We start from the raw sequence: 18,794 nt of genomic DNA, 5'->3' as shown, positions 1-18,794 counted from the left end.
GTATTGGATTTTAAGTAGTAATCATAGTCACTTTTTCAGGACAAATTGTGAATCAACGATGAACCAAACATTGAACTTTTGACCCCACATATTTAGAGGTAAATGTTGTGAAAGTTTTTATTGCAGCGGAGCATTCTGGTAATTTGCCAAAAACCATGAGTTTGTATGTCATTTCCGGCTACCATATACCAGTCCAATATCGTCAACTGTGCTGCAGGAATCAGGGATGATAGTATATATTACTCATCACGTGTATCAGTACAGTCATCGGCTATGTAAACATTGACGCAACCAGTGCAGTGGCTCAAAATCGGACGGTGCCTGTGACTTCGTGCACTCCCCTTTTGGTCGGCAGAACCCGAGGACGCACATAAGAAAGGTGACAGACGATGGCTGTAAATAACGAAGAAAAAGAACCGTTGTTGGTAAACGGAGAGAAGGACAAATATGGGATCGGATCTTCGAGTGAAACAACGGAATCGGGTAACAGGTAATGTGTTATCTCCAAAGAGGTCGTTTGAACTCCAAAAAGGTCGTTTGAAATGGGATTGTGATCTGTTGTGCAATACATAACAGTTTTTATATATTGTAATGATATTCCAGTATGTTTCTACCTCCAAGTCCCACGCATTATAAGTTATTACCATGTTACCTGCACATTACAGACTCGCATCATGCATCATACACACGGCCTCGGATTGAGTTCTAACTCAGACCATTGAAAGAATTGGTCAGAGGTGCTAACAACATGCAGCCAATCCGTTGAGTATACAGTGTGGCGCCATGGCGTATACGTCTGTCGACACTACAGCCCAGCCATTCCAGTATAACATCACTAGTAACATGGAAGTATAATTTATACTTCCATGCTAGTAACAACACGAAACAGCGTGTGAGAAGCAAAGTCTGCCTTCTGGACGACGGAGTACGGGACTCGATTTTGACAATTGTCTCAGTGTGTGCACCACTAAGTCTGAGGTGCTGGTGTGTGTGTAGACTGTCGACAGTCGCTTGCGCCTTTTTCCTTACGTTTTATCTGTTGCGGCGCTCCGATCCGGCCCAATACTAGTACGTATACTATAATCGCATACTGATATCGAAGGCCCGCTCGGGCCTTTCGGCCCTCGATCACTCGGGCCTTCGTCTCTCGACATCAGTATGCGATTATAGTAGTGTTGCGCCGGATCGGAGTTCATAGGAATAAAAGGTGCGAGCGACTGTCGACAGTCTAGTGTGTGTGAAAAATGTCATGTTACATGAGTAGTGAAACACCAAACCAACATAATAGTGTGTGTAATATTATTCACCTTGTATAGTATTGAATCAGCTCTGTGTGTAAATGCATTTCTGCATGCAAAATAAATGCATTTCAATAATTCGTACAGTAAACCCAATCAAATTGATTTTTCGGTCCGCACCCAAATATCGAAATCAAATGCGATCACACACACACACACACACACACACACACACACACACACATACACACACACACACACACACACACACACACACACAAAAAAAAAACTACAGTAAGACCTAAATATATTGTTTGGTTCTGGTTACCCAACAACCCCGCATTTTTTCACTGTCAACCCTGAACTTTTTTTATGTATTCAAGAAAAATAAAAATAAAATTGTGAAAATTGTGAGAAATAGTGGATGCGGAAACTGACATCACCTTGAAAAGACATTATAAAACTGTTCTTCCAATCTGTAATGGCTGTACATCAGATGAGAAGAAACCAATAAGACAGAGACCATATGGAAAACAACGGAAAACATTATCTACCTGAACTAGACACTAACATGAACATAAAAATTTTAGATAAAAAAAATTAACCTACCCCTCACCTATTCTAAAATTGAGCGTAGTCGGAACCACACAAATTTTTTTTTAGGCCTTACAGCTTAAGTGTAACATTAAAGCACAGTTAAATATAGATATGCTGTAATCTGAATTTTTGGTACAAGTTTTATTTCATGCACAAAAGCTTTTTCTGTGGAAATGAGTGCTAATAAATACAAGTTGTAACCAACTGTTAAGTAAAAAGTGTTAACAACAGTTGCTCTATACTGCAAAGTTATTTACAAGGCTATGAACAATTTCATTAATTTTAATTGATAGTATTAGACTTGAAAATAAAAAATTGTAAACTGTTGCTGTTACTTTGTTCAAGAAAAAATAATCCCATTCTCAATCAAAGTTATAAAAAAAAACCTTATGTTTTGAAATAATCTTTTTTGAAAATTTTTGAAAGAAAAGTCAAAACCATGTACCAAAATGAAGCCATGTACATTGTATAAGTTTAGAATTCAGTATACGTGTAATGGTCAGTGTACACTACTCTATGTAAACTGTTGGGAAAAAGAATATCATTGATTTCCATGAAAACAAGATTGTGAGCCCTAAATGTGTGTACTTGGATACTTCAAAAGGACCATTAACCAGCTTTCATGACTGGCAAACTTTGAGGAGATTTTATGAACTTTTATTCTTAGGAAATATGACCCCTATGCTGCATTTCGCATTATTTGCTAACAATCCATAAATTTTGTTGATATTTTTCCACATCAAATTTTGACAATCTTTTTAAATCACATGCTCCCCATTTTGAAAAAAAAGTACACAGGTACATGAATTAACCTTGTCACAGAAATGTGAATGAAGTGTTGTGTATTGCTGAAAAGTTCATTGACCCTATAATGCAAATGGCCTTAGATACATGTACATGTATATGATGTCATTTATGTACATTGTGACAAGGTTTAAAACATAAAAGTCTGCCATCAAATCTCCAAATTATTACCAAATATGGCAGGTCCCCCATTTCTATATTTGGTCATTACTGTGTGATATGCAAATATGATGTCAAATGAGTCATACACTTTTACATGCAGTGGGGACATGAATGGATACAGGGTAACTAAAAATGACATCACAGGTTTAGGGTGACCTTTGAACCTGAAGAACTTTAGTGATGTCATTTGAACACACACAAAATAGACAGTCTGTGATTCACAATATTGATAAGATTAAGTTTGAATGAGTAAACCATTTGAATATCAAAGATTTTGCAATAGAGTTCAGAGATTGTGTCATTGACATTTTGTACTTTGGTAAAACAATTTGCTAAAGGCCAGGTTGACCTAAATTATACCATATTATTTGACTTGCATACACATTCAACATGGGATAAAAAGAAACCTATCTAGTTGGGCCTCAGACTCTCCCAACTTCTAACTTATTTGGCCAAAACCATTAATTTTTTATCAGACAGCTTGCTGAAATTTTCAAATCAGTATGTAGTACTATGAAGATAAAACCAGCATGTAGTGAGAAAAATGCTCTTTTATTGACACTGTAAATGGTGATTGTGAAAAGCTGACAACAACAACAACGATGACAACGACGATGACGATGATGATGATAGTATAAACAAGTATTTGAACAGCATGTGAATATTCAGCCAAGATGATCCTCATGCATGGCCTAAAAAAAGTGTATTTGGCCATCTTTATGCCATACATTCATACCAAACATCCTTCTTTTTGTAGATTTGAGAAGATTTGAAAAAAAAAATTACATATGGGTATGAAACAGATTCCATTAAAATGTTTTAAAATGTTGTCGGATGTGAACTATTTATTGATCAATGCCCCACCCCACCCCACCCCACCCCACTAAAAGAATTAAGTTTTTTATCCTACATTGATGTACCGGTATTGATCTCTCCTTTTATTAGAGCACTGTAGAACAGTGAACTGACTACAATAAACACTTTTCTGTTCATACTAGATATTTCATCTTGCCAGGAACCTACATAAAATTGCAAAGAATGCATGTATGCGTGTATGAATGTATGTATGTATGTATGTATGTATGTATGTATGTATGTATGTGTGTGTGTGTATGTATGTATGTATGTATGTATGTATGTATGTATGTATGTATGTGTGTGTGTGTATGTATGTATGTATGTATGTATGTATGTGTGTGTATGTATGTATGTATGTATGTATGTATGTGTATGTATGTATGTATGTATGTATGTGTGTGTGTGTATGTATGTATGTATGTATGTATGTATGTGTGTGTGTGTGTATGTATGTATGTATGTATGAATGTATGTATGTATGTATGTATGTATGTGTGTGTGTGTATGTATGTATGTATGTATGTATGTATGAATGTATGTATGTATGTATGTATGTATGTATGTATGTATGTGTGTGTGTATGTATGTATGTATGTATGTATGTATGTATGTGTGTATGTATGCACGTATGTGTGTATACACGTATGTATATATGTATGTATGTATGTATGTATGTATGTATGTGTGTATGTATGCACGTATGTGTGTATACACGTATGTATGTATGTATGTATGTATGTATGTATGTATGTATGTGTGTATGTATGTATGTATGTATGTATGTATGTATGTATGTATGTATGTGTGTACATGTATGTAATAAATTTTGAATATTAATTTTATTTCAGTGATGAAGTTGAAGTGAAGACATCTGCCAAACCAGCTACTCTTTCTCAGTTGGTTAGTTGATTAAAGTTACTCTCATATTACAACTGAATTGTCTTATATTCTAAAATGAAATGCCTCTGCATTGTACATGTACCATGATAAAAATGTGATATTTGGTAGCTAATATGATATGGTAGCTAAGTTGCATAATTGTTAATATTGAGACAACATGACATTACATGACAAGATAATATATGTCATAATATGATTCATCCAACAAAATGTTACGATGTGATGTAATACTATACAATGTTACAGAAAAAACATAATAAAATGTGATGTTGTTCTGATTTGTTGATGGTAAGGTACAATGTACATCATGTCGTTCCGCCCTCACCGGCCTCCTCTTACCGTGTGAGGTGTCCTGTCATGATACCTTACAGTCTGACTGACTGATGTGTAGACTGGTACAATATGATATTGCAATTTAATTGCAGAATACTACAAAATGAATAGCAAAACTACATGTATCAAATTGAAAACAACAGATTTCAAAAAGACATAAAACAATATGTGATATGATACAACAATGCAATACACATGATACAATGCAATACAATAATGCAGTGTAATACAGTACAATACAATATAACAACACAATACATATGATATACAATTAATATATAATACAACACAATACAACAACACAATTCATATATTATACAATGCGATACAGTTCAATACAATATGACAACATAATACACGATATTGTACAATTAATACAGTGCAATACAATACAAGAACAACACAATACATAAGATATACATACAATTAATACAATGCAATACAATATAATACAATGCATGTTAAAAGAGTACATGAACTTTATGTGTAAATATTGCATTCAAATGAACAACATTAGATAAATTAGGTCCATGGATCTTACAGTATCTTGTAAGTTGTATGTATTTAAACAAAGGAAAACATGAATCTTGTTTAATTCAAGTAAATTCTCAATGCATGCATGCCTGTTTTCAATTACAGTTTCGCTTTGCAACAAGTTTTGATGTGTTCTTGATGGTGATTGGTGGCATTTTTGCTGCTGTACACGGTGCAGGATGGCCAGCACTAATGTTGATTTTTGGTCAGATGACAGATACATTTATCAACGGTACCGGTACGCCTAATACGACATTTCCACCGATGCCTCCCACAATGCATACTGTACCACCACATCCATCCAATGGGAGTAGTGCAGTTACAGTGTATCCATTTGCATATCCTAGTTATGATCATTTCAACAAAGAGATGACTAAATATGCTATATATTATTGCATAGTTGGTGGCGCTGTCTTCATAGCTTCCTATTTTCAGGTAAGTTGTTTACAAAGTGCCACAGGCTGAGTTTATAAACGTTTTACTCAAGTAACATAAAACATAGATAAAACCATATTCTCGTAAAATGTTAATTTCAATGTAAATATACCTTCAATGACATTTCAGTTATCTGTGCATTATTTAAAAAAAAAGTTGCTTGCAGGGTAGGGATTAACTCAGCATGATCTTCTTTTAGTACATACATACAGTGTTGCAGCCAGAGGGGTTTTTTGGGTCATTTGACACACATTTTTGGACCTGACTCACAATTTTGGAAGTGATGGGTCATAGATGACTCACACTAAAATTGTATGCAAATATGTTTAGCACGCTTATAACAACAGCCACATGATTGCATATATTGCAAGGATAACAACAGGGTTGGATAGGCAACAGCAAATATCTAGCATGGATACTCTTATGAGTAAATATTTTTAAAGGCTGTACAGTTGTGCTACAACGCCATTGGCACTTTTTTTTATGATGTACCCCAAAAATTGATAATGACCCAGAAAAACGAAAGTCTTGGGAAACTATGTCCTACTCTTTCAAAAGGCTGGCTGCAACACTGTACATATATTTAGTAATGTTACCAGCACCACAAGAATATCTGTTCATAGATACAGTTTTATCCATTTCTTTGACTGAGACACATATCTGTTTTACAAGCAATGTTTATTGTTGAGTTGAATGCACTTGATGTTTTTATTTTTCTGTGTATAATCCTGCCATGTTAATGATGGCACTAAAAAAAATACTACATCACTGCACAGTCTAGGAAGTTGCTAGTAATTACTGGCATTTACATCTGATAAATGGTCCAGTGCAGGTGAAGTTTTGAAAATACCTGAACTCAGCACGACATTTTACATTTACTGGCATTAAAAATAGAAATTTCAATATTTTGAATCCCACTTGCATATTTTGACTGTTTTCATGATAATGGGGAGTCTTTTTATTTGCATAAATTAATATGAACATTGTTTTTCAATAACATTAGTGATTATTTTTATTCAAGTTAGATAAACATGACATTTGTCACAATGAATGTTGATACAGTAACAATTAGTTTTATATATATTATTTTACTTTGCTTGAGTATTTTGCTCCCAAAACTTGACATTCAGGAGCATTGATCCTAAAAAATCTTTCTCAAAGATATAACTTCCTAGGCTGCAACATCACTATTGCATCTTCCCTAAGACGAGAAACAATATAATTTTATCGATTGGCCTAATGGTTATTATGTCTAATTAGTATTTGTTTTATTTTCACATCTGTACATAGGCCTGCTTTTGGACTGTAAGCTGTGAAAGACAAACTAACAAGTTACGCCGAGCATTTTTTAAGTCCATTCTAAGACAAGAGATTGGATGGTTTGATAAACATCAAAGTGGTGAACTGACAACAAGATTATCAGAGTAAGTAGAATACCTCTATTAAAGTGCTGTTATCATAAAGACAAAAGAATTGTTAATTTGACCACTAGGAGTGCTATTCTGAGGCACTGATGCAGAAGTGAGGGCCATTCTAGTTTTACATGTACTACTACAGCCTCCTTTGAAATCATCAAACTCCTGGCGTAGCACCAGCATATCCCTCTGATTGGCCAACCACAGTTTTGGCACAGCTATTTTTCATTCCAATTATCAGCTCACTAAAGTATTTGACAGGTTTAGCTACATGCTTCATTAAAATGAAGTGTGAAATTTAAAACTGTTTTCCCTTTTTCCTACATTTTGTTTGTTGCAGTGATTTAGAACAGGTGCGTCTTGGTTTAGGTGATAAATTCAGTCTAGTTATCCAGTTTGTGGCTGCATTTTTCTCTGGATTTGCTATTGGTTTTTGGAAAAGTTGGAAGTTGACTTTAGTTATGATGTCATTGACCCCTCTTCTTGCAATAGTATCTGGTCTGATGGCTAAGGTGAGTGACATTTTTCAGTGAGATTATAATGTTACCATTTCAGAAATTTAAAGAGTGGGTAACAGCATTGTCTTCATCATTATAACCAACACATAGAGATGTCACTTTTGCCCCTACATGTACATGCAACACAGCTATGTAGGTTATACGTATTACGTTATGTATGGGTGATTACTTGTAATTAAAGTATGGATGAGGATTGGGGTATTTATATTTGGATTTTCAATTAATAAAACAATTTTATCATGACTTCTGACTTGACAAATCAATATGAAACTATTGACCAAGTCTGTGTTTATAACTCAATAAATTGCAAAAGCTAAGAATTAGGTAAAATGTTTGTTATCTTACATACAATAAGAAACATTTGACACATTTATTAATCTTTAATCTTCAGTTGCATGAATGTACAGCTATATTTTCAAGAAATCTGTTCTGCTTGGTGACATCTGAAATGAACTTACATAGTGAAGGTGTTACTAAATCGATAATCATACACTCATATTAATTAGCCAATAGGACTTAAAGATTGTCTGTGCTCAACATTGATGTCATTTAAATCTGAAATACTAACAACAATGGATCATTAGAGTGAAATCAATGTACAAAATGCAATGAATGGCATTAAAATGAGCTGTGTTTAAAGGTGCACCAGTTGTGAAACCATTTTGTTAGATATAATGGCTTAATTACAATATACACAATGATATGTGGGTAAACATATTTGTATATTAGTACATATGGTATTAAACAACATATCCATCAAATAGATTTTCGAGTCCACACCCAAAAATAAGCACCCCAGTGAACCATAATTTCAATTTATTACTATACTACTTATAGATAAAATGGAACTCTAATTGACATGTACAATGTCTAATTATTGGTAATTTAACAATTTCGATGAATATATGGTGTTGGTTTTCTGATCAAAAACAGAATACCTCACAGCCAGTAATGATTTATACTAAGATGTTTTTTGTACAGTGATAATTTGTTTCTTATCTTTATTTTTCAGGTCATAACATCTTTTGCTACAAAAGAACAAGAAGCATATGCAGGAGCTGGTAGTGTAGCTGAAGAAGTTTTATCTTGTATTCGCACTGTTACTTGTTTTAATGGTCAAAGAAAAGAACGTCAAAGGTCAGCTTATTAATACTACTGAGACATATTAAGCTGAGTTTAGAAATATTTCTGGAAGTATGTTGATAATATGATATAAAGGAAAAGTTCAGTCAGACTTACTTTTTGGTTTTAGTACACTTGTATTGATTACAGCTATCAATGTAAAGGAAAAGTCCAGTCAGACTTATTTCTGTCTTTAGTACACTTGTATTGATTACAGCTATCAACTTAAAGGAAAAGTCCAGTCAGACATATTTCTGTCTTCAGTACACTTGTATTGATTACTGCTATCAATGTAAAGTAAAAGTCCAGTCAGACTTACTTCTGACTTTAGTACACTTGTATTGATTACTGCTATCAATGTAAAGTAAAAGTCCAGTCAGACTTACTTCTGACTTTAGTACACTTGTATTGATTACTGCTATCAATGTAAAGGAAAAATCCAGTCAGACTTACTTCTGACTTTAGTACACTTGTATTGATTACTTATATCAACTTAAAGGAAAAGTCGAGTCAGACTTATTTCTATGTTTAGTACAATTGTATTAATTACTGCAATCAACTTCACAGAAAATTCCAGTCAGACTTATTTCTGCCTTTAGTACACGTTGTATTGATTACTGCTATCAACTTAAAGTAAAAGTCCAGTCAGACTTATTTCTACCTTTAGTACACTTGCATTAATTACTGCTATCAACTTAAAGGAAAAGTCCAATCATACTTATTTCTGCCTTTAGTACAGTTGTATTGATTACTGCTATCAACTTAATATGATTTTGACTGTTATATGAAATAATAACTTCAGTGTTAATCATTTTCATTGTCATTTCTTGAACATGAAAATAACAAAATTAACAAATACTGAATAATTATTTTTTTCCCTCTTATAGATATGAAAGTGAACTGGTCAAAGCAAGAACACTTGGTGTTAGGAAGGCTTTCACAACTGGTGCAAGCATGTGTATCACTTTTGTTGTCATGTTTGGTGCCTATGCGTTAGCATTTTGGTATGTGTACAGTATTATTTTGTGTTTGCATGTATGTGCAGGCATGCATATTGTGTACTGTATCACATACAACTCTCCCCCCTCCATCACACACACAATGTACTGCAGTAGTGTACACTAGAGATTCTCACCATCATGAACAATAGAGAAATTTGGAGAAATATACAATGTGTGCTATTGATGAAACTGTGGTTCTTCCGTCCATGGATGAATGATGATGATGATGATGATGATGATGATGAATGATGATGATGATGACACTAGTGTTACATTAGTTGCCTCCTCAACTAACATTACACTGTAAATTAGAACTTTCAGTGCTATGGTAGTGTACACTCACCAAATACAATACAATAAGCAGTAGCATAAATTACTGTTTAATTACTGCCAGTGGTAGAAATACATTTAGTGTTGACGTACTGAGAGTGAAAAAGTAACAAGTCACAGTAATATACAAAAAATGTAGTCCCTTGATGTTTTATTACACAATGCTTTGAAATAAAGGCATAGGTAAGATTAACACACCAAATATTTATTTTTACTGTTGTTTACCTTCACATGCTTGTACATAATGGTAGTTCACTATCGGTGCAGAGAAAGTATAGTTGTGTAGTTATGTTGGTAAGATTTTTCTCATGCCAGACAATAAAGTGTAGCACTGTTAGTAAGATTTTTGGAGTCAGACAATACAATGTAACAATGTTGGTAAGATTTTTGTTGAGTCAGACAATAAAATGTAGCACTGTTATTTAAGATTTTTGAGTCAGATTTAAAATGTAGCATTGTCAGTAAGATTTTTGAGTCGGACAATAAAATGTAGCAGCATTAGTAAAGATTTTTGTTCATTCAGACAATAAAATGTAGCAATGTTGGTATGATTTTTGTTGTCAGATGATAAAATGTAGTTAAAAAGTAACTTAACAATTTTTGTTGAGTCAAACGATAAAATGTAACAATATTAGAAAGATTGTTGTTGAGTCAGACAATAAAATGTAGCAATGTTGGTAAGATTTTTGTGGAGCAGACGATAAAATGTAGCAACGTTAGTAAGAATTTTTAACCAGCCAGACAACATTTTGTTTCAGGTTTCATGGTTTCCATTGTAATAATTTTTCTTTTAATGTATTATTAGGTATGGTCCAACTTTGGTTGCCAAAGGTGAGTTGAATGGTGGTGAGGTACTGACAGTCTTCTTCTGTGTTATGATTGGTTCTATGTCTATTGGTAACATTGGTCCAAATGTTCAGTTTGTTGCTACTGCCAAAGGAGCAGCTGGCACACTAATGGAAATTATTGAAAATGTAAGTAATATCTCATAACCACAGGGGTTCGGAAAAGGCATTATTTGTTTACAAATATTTTTTTTATTGTTAACTTTACATTTTTGTTTGTTGTCTGTTAGTTAGTTAGTTAGTTAGTTTGTTAGTTTTTTGCTTTTGAATAATTCTTTTTCCATACAATTGAGTAAGGAAAAAGAATTGACCAAGTTAGCTCAACCTGATGATGATGATGGTGGTGGTGGTGGTGATGATGATGATGATGATGATGATGATGATGATGATGACGATGATGATGATTGTATTACATGACCAAAAAAAATGAAAAAAAATAAAAAGAATAAAGAGCAAACAATGAAGAAAAAATAAATATTTTGTAAACAAAAATAAGACATTTTTCAAGGCTCTGTGTCATAACTTAAGTGACAAAAGTCTACTTTATGTTCACAGTTGTAATACAAAGTCATAAAGTGAGTGTTCAATGTAAACTCTTGAATTTCAAATGTTTTCTATTTATTTCCATTGTCTAGGAACCAGAGATTGACTCCAACTCAGAGGAGGGCGTGAAGCTCCAGGAAATTAAAGGAGACATAGAGTTAAGGAATGTGAACTTTGCTTACCCAACAAGAAGTGAAGTCACTGTAAGTACAGAAAACAATCACTATTAGGCATAAAAAAAGTTGTGTGGTTTCGATTACATTCAATTTTAAAATAGGTGGAGTAGGAAGATTTTTTATTTTATTTTATTATATATTTTTTTCATGTGTGAGTGTCTAGTTCAGGTTTTCCATTGTTTTCCAAATTGTCTCTGTGTTGTTTATTTCTTCCTATCAGAAGAACAGCCATTACAGATTGGAAGAATAGTTTTATATTGTCTTTTTAAGTTGATGTCAGTTTCCGCACCCACTAATTCTTGCAAGACTTAATGATTTTTGCAATTTTTCAGAAACTTCTCTCTCTTTCTATCCACCGTTACCCACCTCTACCTAACAGTCAACTTGCCTTCTAATGTGCATATATTATTCACTTATGCATGTCTGTTTTTATCATTGATAGGTACTGAAAGATTTTTCTATCAAAGTAGAAGCTGGTCAAACTGTGGCATTAGTTGGTGCTAGTGGATGTGGAAAATCAACCGTAGTTAATCTTTTACTCAGATTTTATGATATCCTAGCTGGACAAGTAAGCATTTTGTTATCAATTTCCACTTCTTTTCAGAAAGGTATTGCAGCAACTTCTTCCTCAAATTTGAACAAACAATTGTTTATCCTTGAACGTTAACGAAGTATCATCCAGTACAGCTTTTACACACCTGGATGTCATGTTCAACAAGACTCATTATATATTAAAACATTAGTTCATTCAGTACAAGCAGAAGCTGTGCCTTGCCAAGTTTCAAATTCTAAGCTAAGCAGTCTTTGATTAATAAGTGAAGGTATACTGTAAACCTAAATATTTCCACTACTAGTAAATTTGGCAATTTTACAGTTTTCAGCGAGTTTTCAAAGGCTAATTTTTACTAGTTACCAGACTGGTACTTTTTGTTCATGTACAACTAGGCACTTCAGTCACTTCTTAGTTTTCTTCTCCCGCCAAATAAACAAAAATAAGTCTTTAGCGAAAAGTTCCAGGATTACAGTATATGGGACCATTCAAAGTCACTCATCGTCACATTTGTTGTTGATATGTTTACATTAATTAAACCATACATTGCCTATTGTTTTCCAGATACTGATTGATGGATATGATATTACTAATTTAAATATTCGGTGGTTACGTCAGAATATCGGTGTTGTCAGCCAAGAACCGATTTTATTCGGTTATACAATCAAAGAGAACATTGCCCTTGGACGAGAGGATGCTACAGATGCTGAGATTCAACAGGCAGCAAAAGATGCAAATGCACATGACTTCATAAAGGCCTTACCTAAGGTATGTACTGTATTGAAGTATATTACTCAGTTCGCTCTATTCTGGTTACCTGTTTTTCTGGCCAATATTTTCAAAGAAGGAAGCGCTCCACCTCAGGGAAGATGCCTGAGAAAATGAAGGCTTATACTTTGGTCATGGATGCCTGAGCCACATGGCAATATGTTAGAAGCTCTTATATAATGACATGCGTAAACAGCTCTGTGAATTCCTAAAAGTACACCATTTTAAATGTAATAAAAGAAAACTATTTGCACAAAATAAATTTTTCATATTAGGTCACAGCCTACAGTAATCAACTATTGTTGCCCTAACTTCCTTGTTTCTGAATAGCACTCCTAGTGTCCAAACTATATAATCTTTTGTTTTTACATAACTGGCATATACAAATTGTGGGTTCTAGTAAGTCTCAGTAATGGCCGTACACCCTAAATATAGAGTGTCAGCATGAAACCTGCACTAAGCTGCAACTAGGATATTGTTTTCATGAAATAACTAAAGAGATGTTCACTAGAAATTGGTCAGTTACCAATAAAAAGACATTGTATTTGTTAATTAATGATAAAAATTATCCGTAGGTAGTATCGTGACAAGTTTGAATATCAAGAGAGAAAGCTAGATTTTGAATTTGTCATCATGTTAAAACTGTAATTGGTGTAACTGGAGTATCATTTCTCAATCAGACAACCACAATATATTCACTGAAAATTGTTCAAATACCTAGAATTAGACATTGTACATACATTTTGTACATAGTATTACTTAGGGATGTGTTATTCATAAGCACAGAAATAGGAGGAAACCATGGTTGCTGTTGAGGGTGCTGTTTTTCTACAGACCCAAAAATCAATTTGACTTGATTGATAGTGTATACAGCTACAAAAATATGAGTATCCACATGAGATGCAATACTGTTCAGGGTTTAAAATATTGAGAGTAAGTTATTGTAGCTAACAAAACATTTTTTTTAATGTCCCAGTTGCAGCCAGTGCAGCTTTAAAAGGTTCAATCATAGACCCTACGGTCTATGGTTCAATGTAGAATAGATTAGATATAGAAACATGTATGCATCAATGTATGTAACGAAAATGGAAGAAAGTATTTAAGTCAGTAAATCTGAAGGCATATCCTCGTATATTTTTATCCTCAAAGGCATATGATACAATGGTTGGTGAGAGAGGTGCCCAACTATCTGGCGGACAAAAACAACGTATCGCCATTGCTAGAGCCCTGGTACGCAATCCTAAGATACTGTTACTAGACGAAGCAACATCAGCGTTGGACACTGAGAGTGAGAAAGTTGTGCAGGTCGCATTGGACAGGGTAAGCATTGGATACTACAATGGCAGACCAACTGGTGGCTAGCTAACATAGACACAATGTTAATCAATACACACTTGATGTAAAATTATACCGACAGTAGTGATATCGATGTCTCGATCCGCCAGCACATTTTCCTAAAGTGATATAACACATTCAAATTAAGTTACACTATCTTGATTTCAGGGGGACTTTGAATCCACATACTCAAGACAACGTTATAACCCATTTCTTGTAGTTTATACACTGTCAAAAATATGCAAAAAACATAGAATAATATTGTATCATTCGTACTTATTTTCAACCAATCAAGATCAACCAGGTGCACAACCTATTTAAAATTAAGCCTCTAAATTTATCACTTGTAATTTTGTTTTTGAACAACAGGCACTCCAAGGACGTACTACGATTGTTATCGCTCATCGTTTGTCAACAATTCAGAATGCAGATCTGATTATCGCCGTGGATGGTGGGGAAGTCAAGGAACAAGGAACACATGCAGAACTGATGCAGCGTGATGGCACTTATAAACAATTAGTAATGCTGCAAATGGTTGCAGCAGCAGAAGATGATGATGATGAACTAGGTAAGAGAATCAAAAATGGTAATTAGCATAGAAGTGCACCCCCTGTGTTGCTCAACTTGACATTATTTTGATCAATCCGATTGGACATTAGAAAATCCAAGATGGCCACCATTTCCCACAATGGTTGCCATAATATAGCATGGATTTTCATACAAGGTTTAAAGTGGCCATATGGATGAAGTTTGGGTATTTATTTTTAATTTTTTATTTATAAAACAATTTTATCATGGCTTCCTACTTAAAGTTAAAGAACCAATGTGAAGCAACAAAATCTTTGTTAAAATGTAACTCAATAAATTGCAAAAGACTGATAAATATGTAAAATCTTTGTTATTGTACGTACAATAACAAACTTGTTATACATTTTTTAGCTTTTTTCAACGTATTGAGTTACAAACACAAGCTCTGTAAATGTTGTTTCATATTGATTTTTCAAATAGGGAGCCATGATAAAAATGTTTTATAAATTAAAAATCCAAAATGTACATGTACCCCAAGCCTCATCCATTCATGCATATGGCCTCTTTGATGTCTACAGCAGACATGCCATGTGTGAATGCAGTACTGTACTGCAATGCAAATACCAATAATAATGCGCTGAAAATAATAATTGATAGATATTTAACAATCTTTGGAAGATAATGTAATATAAAGCTAATTTGATATTTCTTGATGGTTTCTTATTTCCTAGCTGCCACAGTACCAATTACTCTAACAGAAGATGAGATGAAGGAGTTAAAAAGACAAGCTTCACTACAGAGACAAAAATCTGTAAGACGTCAATCATCTACCAAGAGACAACAGTCAGTGAAAAGTGAGGAAAAACCCGAGGAGGTATGTATTCAATTAATGTTGTATCATGATGATAATAATGATGATGAATCAGATCTAACAATGATTAATATCTTTACTGCTGAAATTGTTTAAACCAATTTCATACCATAACACTTACAAATTCATTGAAATAGAATTATGAAAGATCTATAGAACCTCCAGCTCTAATTGACTGGCACTAGATGGTGGCATAGTAGCATATAGACGAAATTATGCTGTAATTAAATTGGTCAAAAGATATGGTTGTTTATTTATTGCATAATATAAAGACATGCCTCGATAACAAGCATGGTAATATTAGCATTACCTATATATGACAACTGTGCACATACATACCTGCATACATACATACATGTGTATATATATACAAACATACATACATACATACATACATACATACATATATACATACATACATACATACATACATACATGTATACACACACATACACATGCGTGCATGTGTGCGTGCGTGCATGCATGCATGCATGCCTGCATACATACACGTATGTACGTATGTATAGAACTTACAATTCATTTTAGCATTATAAGCTCTGTATGCAGCCCTTCTGATGTAGTTCATCTGTAAACTAGTTGCCTGTTATGGAAAGCCCACTGAGTGGCATACTGTATATGTAGCATCACAGCTGAATATTTTAGGCTCGCTGTTGATAGTTTTAGTCATCCATGTCTACTTGCTTTGCACTGGTAACATTGTTCATATGTACAGATTAATTATATTTGAAGTGATCACATAACTAAACTCATAATCAAAGCTCTTGAAGCAGTATACTTTTACATTTCACATGAATGCTATAAATGGTTGTGGTACACAGTGGACTTGGAATTACAACCCGTAAATGCTACTAACAGTTAGCTAATTAAATTGTATCCATGTAATTGCTCTGCCAAATCTGCAAGTAACATACCTCAAACTTTGATATTTTTTATTGTAAGGCTGTTGACTTGAGTGAAGAGGTAAGTGATATACCAAACAAGTAATGTCTCAGTATCTATGTAACAGCACTTGTACTTCTATTAACTGCACTAATTATTCTTGTGGTTTTTTCCTCCCTATTAGTTTGTATCCACTCTCTATAATTCATAGCTTTGGGTTATCTTTTGTGCATGTGTCGTTATTTTACAAATCGAGTATGGTCTGGTTATTGGATATAGATAGTATGAACAATAAATGGGGTATTTTTTATTTCTGGTCACATGACCATCTAGTCATTAAAAATATGCCTTTTTTGGTTCAATCTTAAGCTGATACACATGCACAAATGATGATCAAAATCATGATGTAATCTATCTTAAGAGTACTAATTAACCTTTTAATTAACCTGTGTTAATTACCTTATCACTAGTGATATAATTAGAAGTTAGAATATCTTAATTAAACCTTTGAAATTTATAATCTTGGTGAAAGCTTATACTGACTGAGTCCCCTTCACACTATCAGTAAAACACTAATAGAGAAGTGAATAACATTATTTTGTAGTTTCTTTTTCTGTTGGAAGACCATGACAGTTGTTTCACCCATAACTTACAGAGAGACTCAATGTGTATACCTCAGTAACCTCCATCCCTACCCCCTCCAGCCTCCTTAAGATTTCAACACTAGTTCATGTAGCAAAGGGGAGGGGACATTGAACAATAGTTGCACTCATGTTCTGGTCAATACTTTAAAAGATTAATTATAGCATAGACCCTCCGCACATCAATTGTTTTCATATCCTAAGCAGTGATTGGCTAAGACTGTGTCACATGATATATAAACTAGTGTCCCATAGTGACCTCAAATTGCATACAGAGGGAGATATTTGTTTTCTATTTTCCTTAGTGCATTATTACTGTAGTATAAGACTAAGTCCTATTTGTTATTCCTTCACTCTGGAAAGAATACATGGCTGGGAATATGATGTGTTATAAAACACTTATTGCCTTATTCGGGCAAAAGTAGACATCCCTCGTGCTGTTATTTAGCAACTATTTTCCTCAGCATTCAGCCTCTGGAAAAGAGTTGCTGCATAACAGCCCTTGAGATAATTGTAAGTGTCTACTAATGCACTCATAGCCAGGCGATATGTTTATAGTATTGAATTGTCTTTTGAAGCTATAGTTGAAACAACTCAGTCAAGATCTGCCAACATCAAAAGTTTAGGAAGATTTTCATCACTTGAAATCAAGGTTTTCAGATAAATTAAAAGTTAAAATATCATCATTACGTCTTTACACAGCAAAGAATTTATGTATCGTTTATAACTGTAAAGAAATAAGTTTATAATCTCTTAAATTAATTTCACTTATACATTGTGTGTTTAGTAAATGGAATCCATTTTGAAGTAAATATAGTTTGATTCATGGGTTAAAGTTCTGGATGTAAGTTATGCAAAGATACTAAAGAATATATAGATTATATATTTTTAGAATAATATGAAATATTTTTTGGGGAAAACAGTTTTCTACTAAGCCTAGAGTCAAGTTATGTCTCCACACAGCCTAGCATTTTGCTAGACAATTGTGTATTGAAACTATAAGCTAGGATTATAATTCCAGAAGCAACAGTTCTAGTCTCGCTGCCAGACTTTGTGACTATCGTCCCTCAGAGTAAATTTTGTAAGGTGCTGAGCATGTGCAGCAGCAAAGCTACTCAGCCACTGCACATGCTCAAATTTTACTGAGGGACTATGGTCATGAAGTCTGGCAGCAAGACTACAACAGTTCAGTCGCCGCTTAGATATGTCCAAGTTCATGACATCCCATTGTGATTGGCTTTATGATTAAGATTGAATTATGGTAATTATGTTCAATTACAATGCTCTACTTTCATTGATTCTAATCAGGAAGATTCAAAGAGCCAGTAATTGAACACACCCGATTTTTAGCCAATGCTTTATAAAGTTTAGCAAAATTCTAGATGTGTGG

At 33.8% G+C, this 18,794-nt stretch overlaps 2 protein-coding genes across 3 annotated transcripts in view; one reads left to right on the top strand and one right to left on the bottom strand.

Annotated features, from left to right (window-relative positions):
* The window catches only part of LOC144451851 (uncharacterized), a 64,056-nt gene that overhangs the window by 5,971 nt on the left and 39,291 nt on the right, over positions 1 to 18,794 (bottom strand). The window lies entirely within an intron of this gene.
* Positions 189 to 18,794, top strand: part of LOC144451850 (ATP-dependent translocase ABCB1-like) — a 29,863-nt gene continuing 11,257 nt past the window's right edge. The window contains exons 1-15 of one of the 2 annotated variants that reach the window (XM_078142755.1): positions 189 to 490; positions 4,508 to 4,559; positions 5,532 to 5,861; positions 7,152 to 7,285; positions 7,617 to 7,788; positions 8,807 to 8,931; positions 9,804 to 9,920; positions 11,053 to 11,221; positions 11,728 to 11,838; positions 12,254 to 12,379; positions 12,926 to 13,129; positions 14,279 to 14,449; positions 14,834 to 15,032; positions 15,724 to 15,866; positions 16,824 to 16,844. In XM_078142755.1, the coding sequence (XP_077998881.1) occupies positions 390 to 490; positions 4,508 to 4,559; positions 5,532 to 5,861; positions 7,152 to 7,285; positions 7,617 to 7,788; positions 8,807 to 8,931; positions 9,804 to 9,920; positions 11,053 to 11,221; positions 11,728 to 11,838; positions 12,254 to 12,379; positions 12,926 to 13,129; positions 14,279 to 14,449; positions 14,834 to 15,032; positions 15,724 to 15,866; positions 16,824 to 16,844 (2,175 nt within the window). In that variant the 5' untranslated portion in view covers positions 189 to 389. The remainder of the gene's footprint in view (positions 491 to 4,507; positions 4,560 to 5,531; positions 5,862 to 7,151; positions 7,286 to 7,616; positions 7,789 to 8,806; positions 8,932 to 9,803; positions 9,921 to 11,052; positions 11,222 to 11,727; positions 11,839 to 12,253; positions 12,380 to 12,925; positions 13,130 to 14,278; positions 14,450 to 14,833; positions 15,033 to 15,723; positions 15,867 to 16,823; positions 16,845 to 18,794) is intronic. The other variant, XM_078142756.1, reaches the window with a different exon arrangement.

The sequence above is a fragment of the Glandiceps talaboti genome, chromosome 21, assembly GCF_964340395.1.
Source record: "Glandiceps talaboti chromosome 21, keGlaTala1.1, whole genome shotgun sequence".
In the NCBI taxonomy this organism is placed as follows: domain Eukaryota; kingdom Metazoa; phylum Hemichordata; class Enteropneusta; family Spengelidae; genus Glandiceps; species Glandiceps talaboti.
The sequence above is the reverse complement of the archived record's forward strand: the minus strand, read 5'-3'. Positions and strand labels throughout refer to the sequence as shown.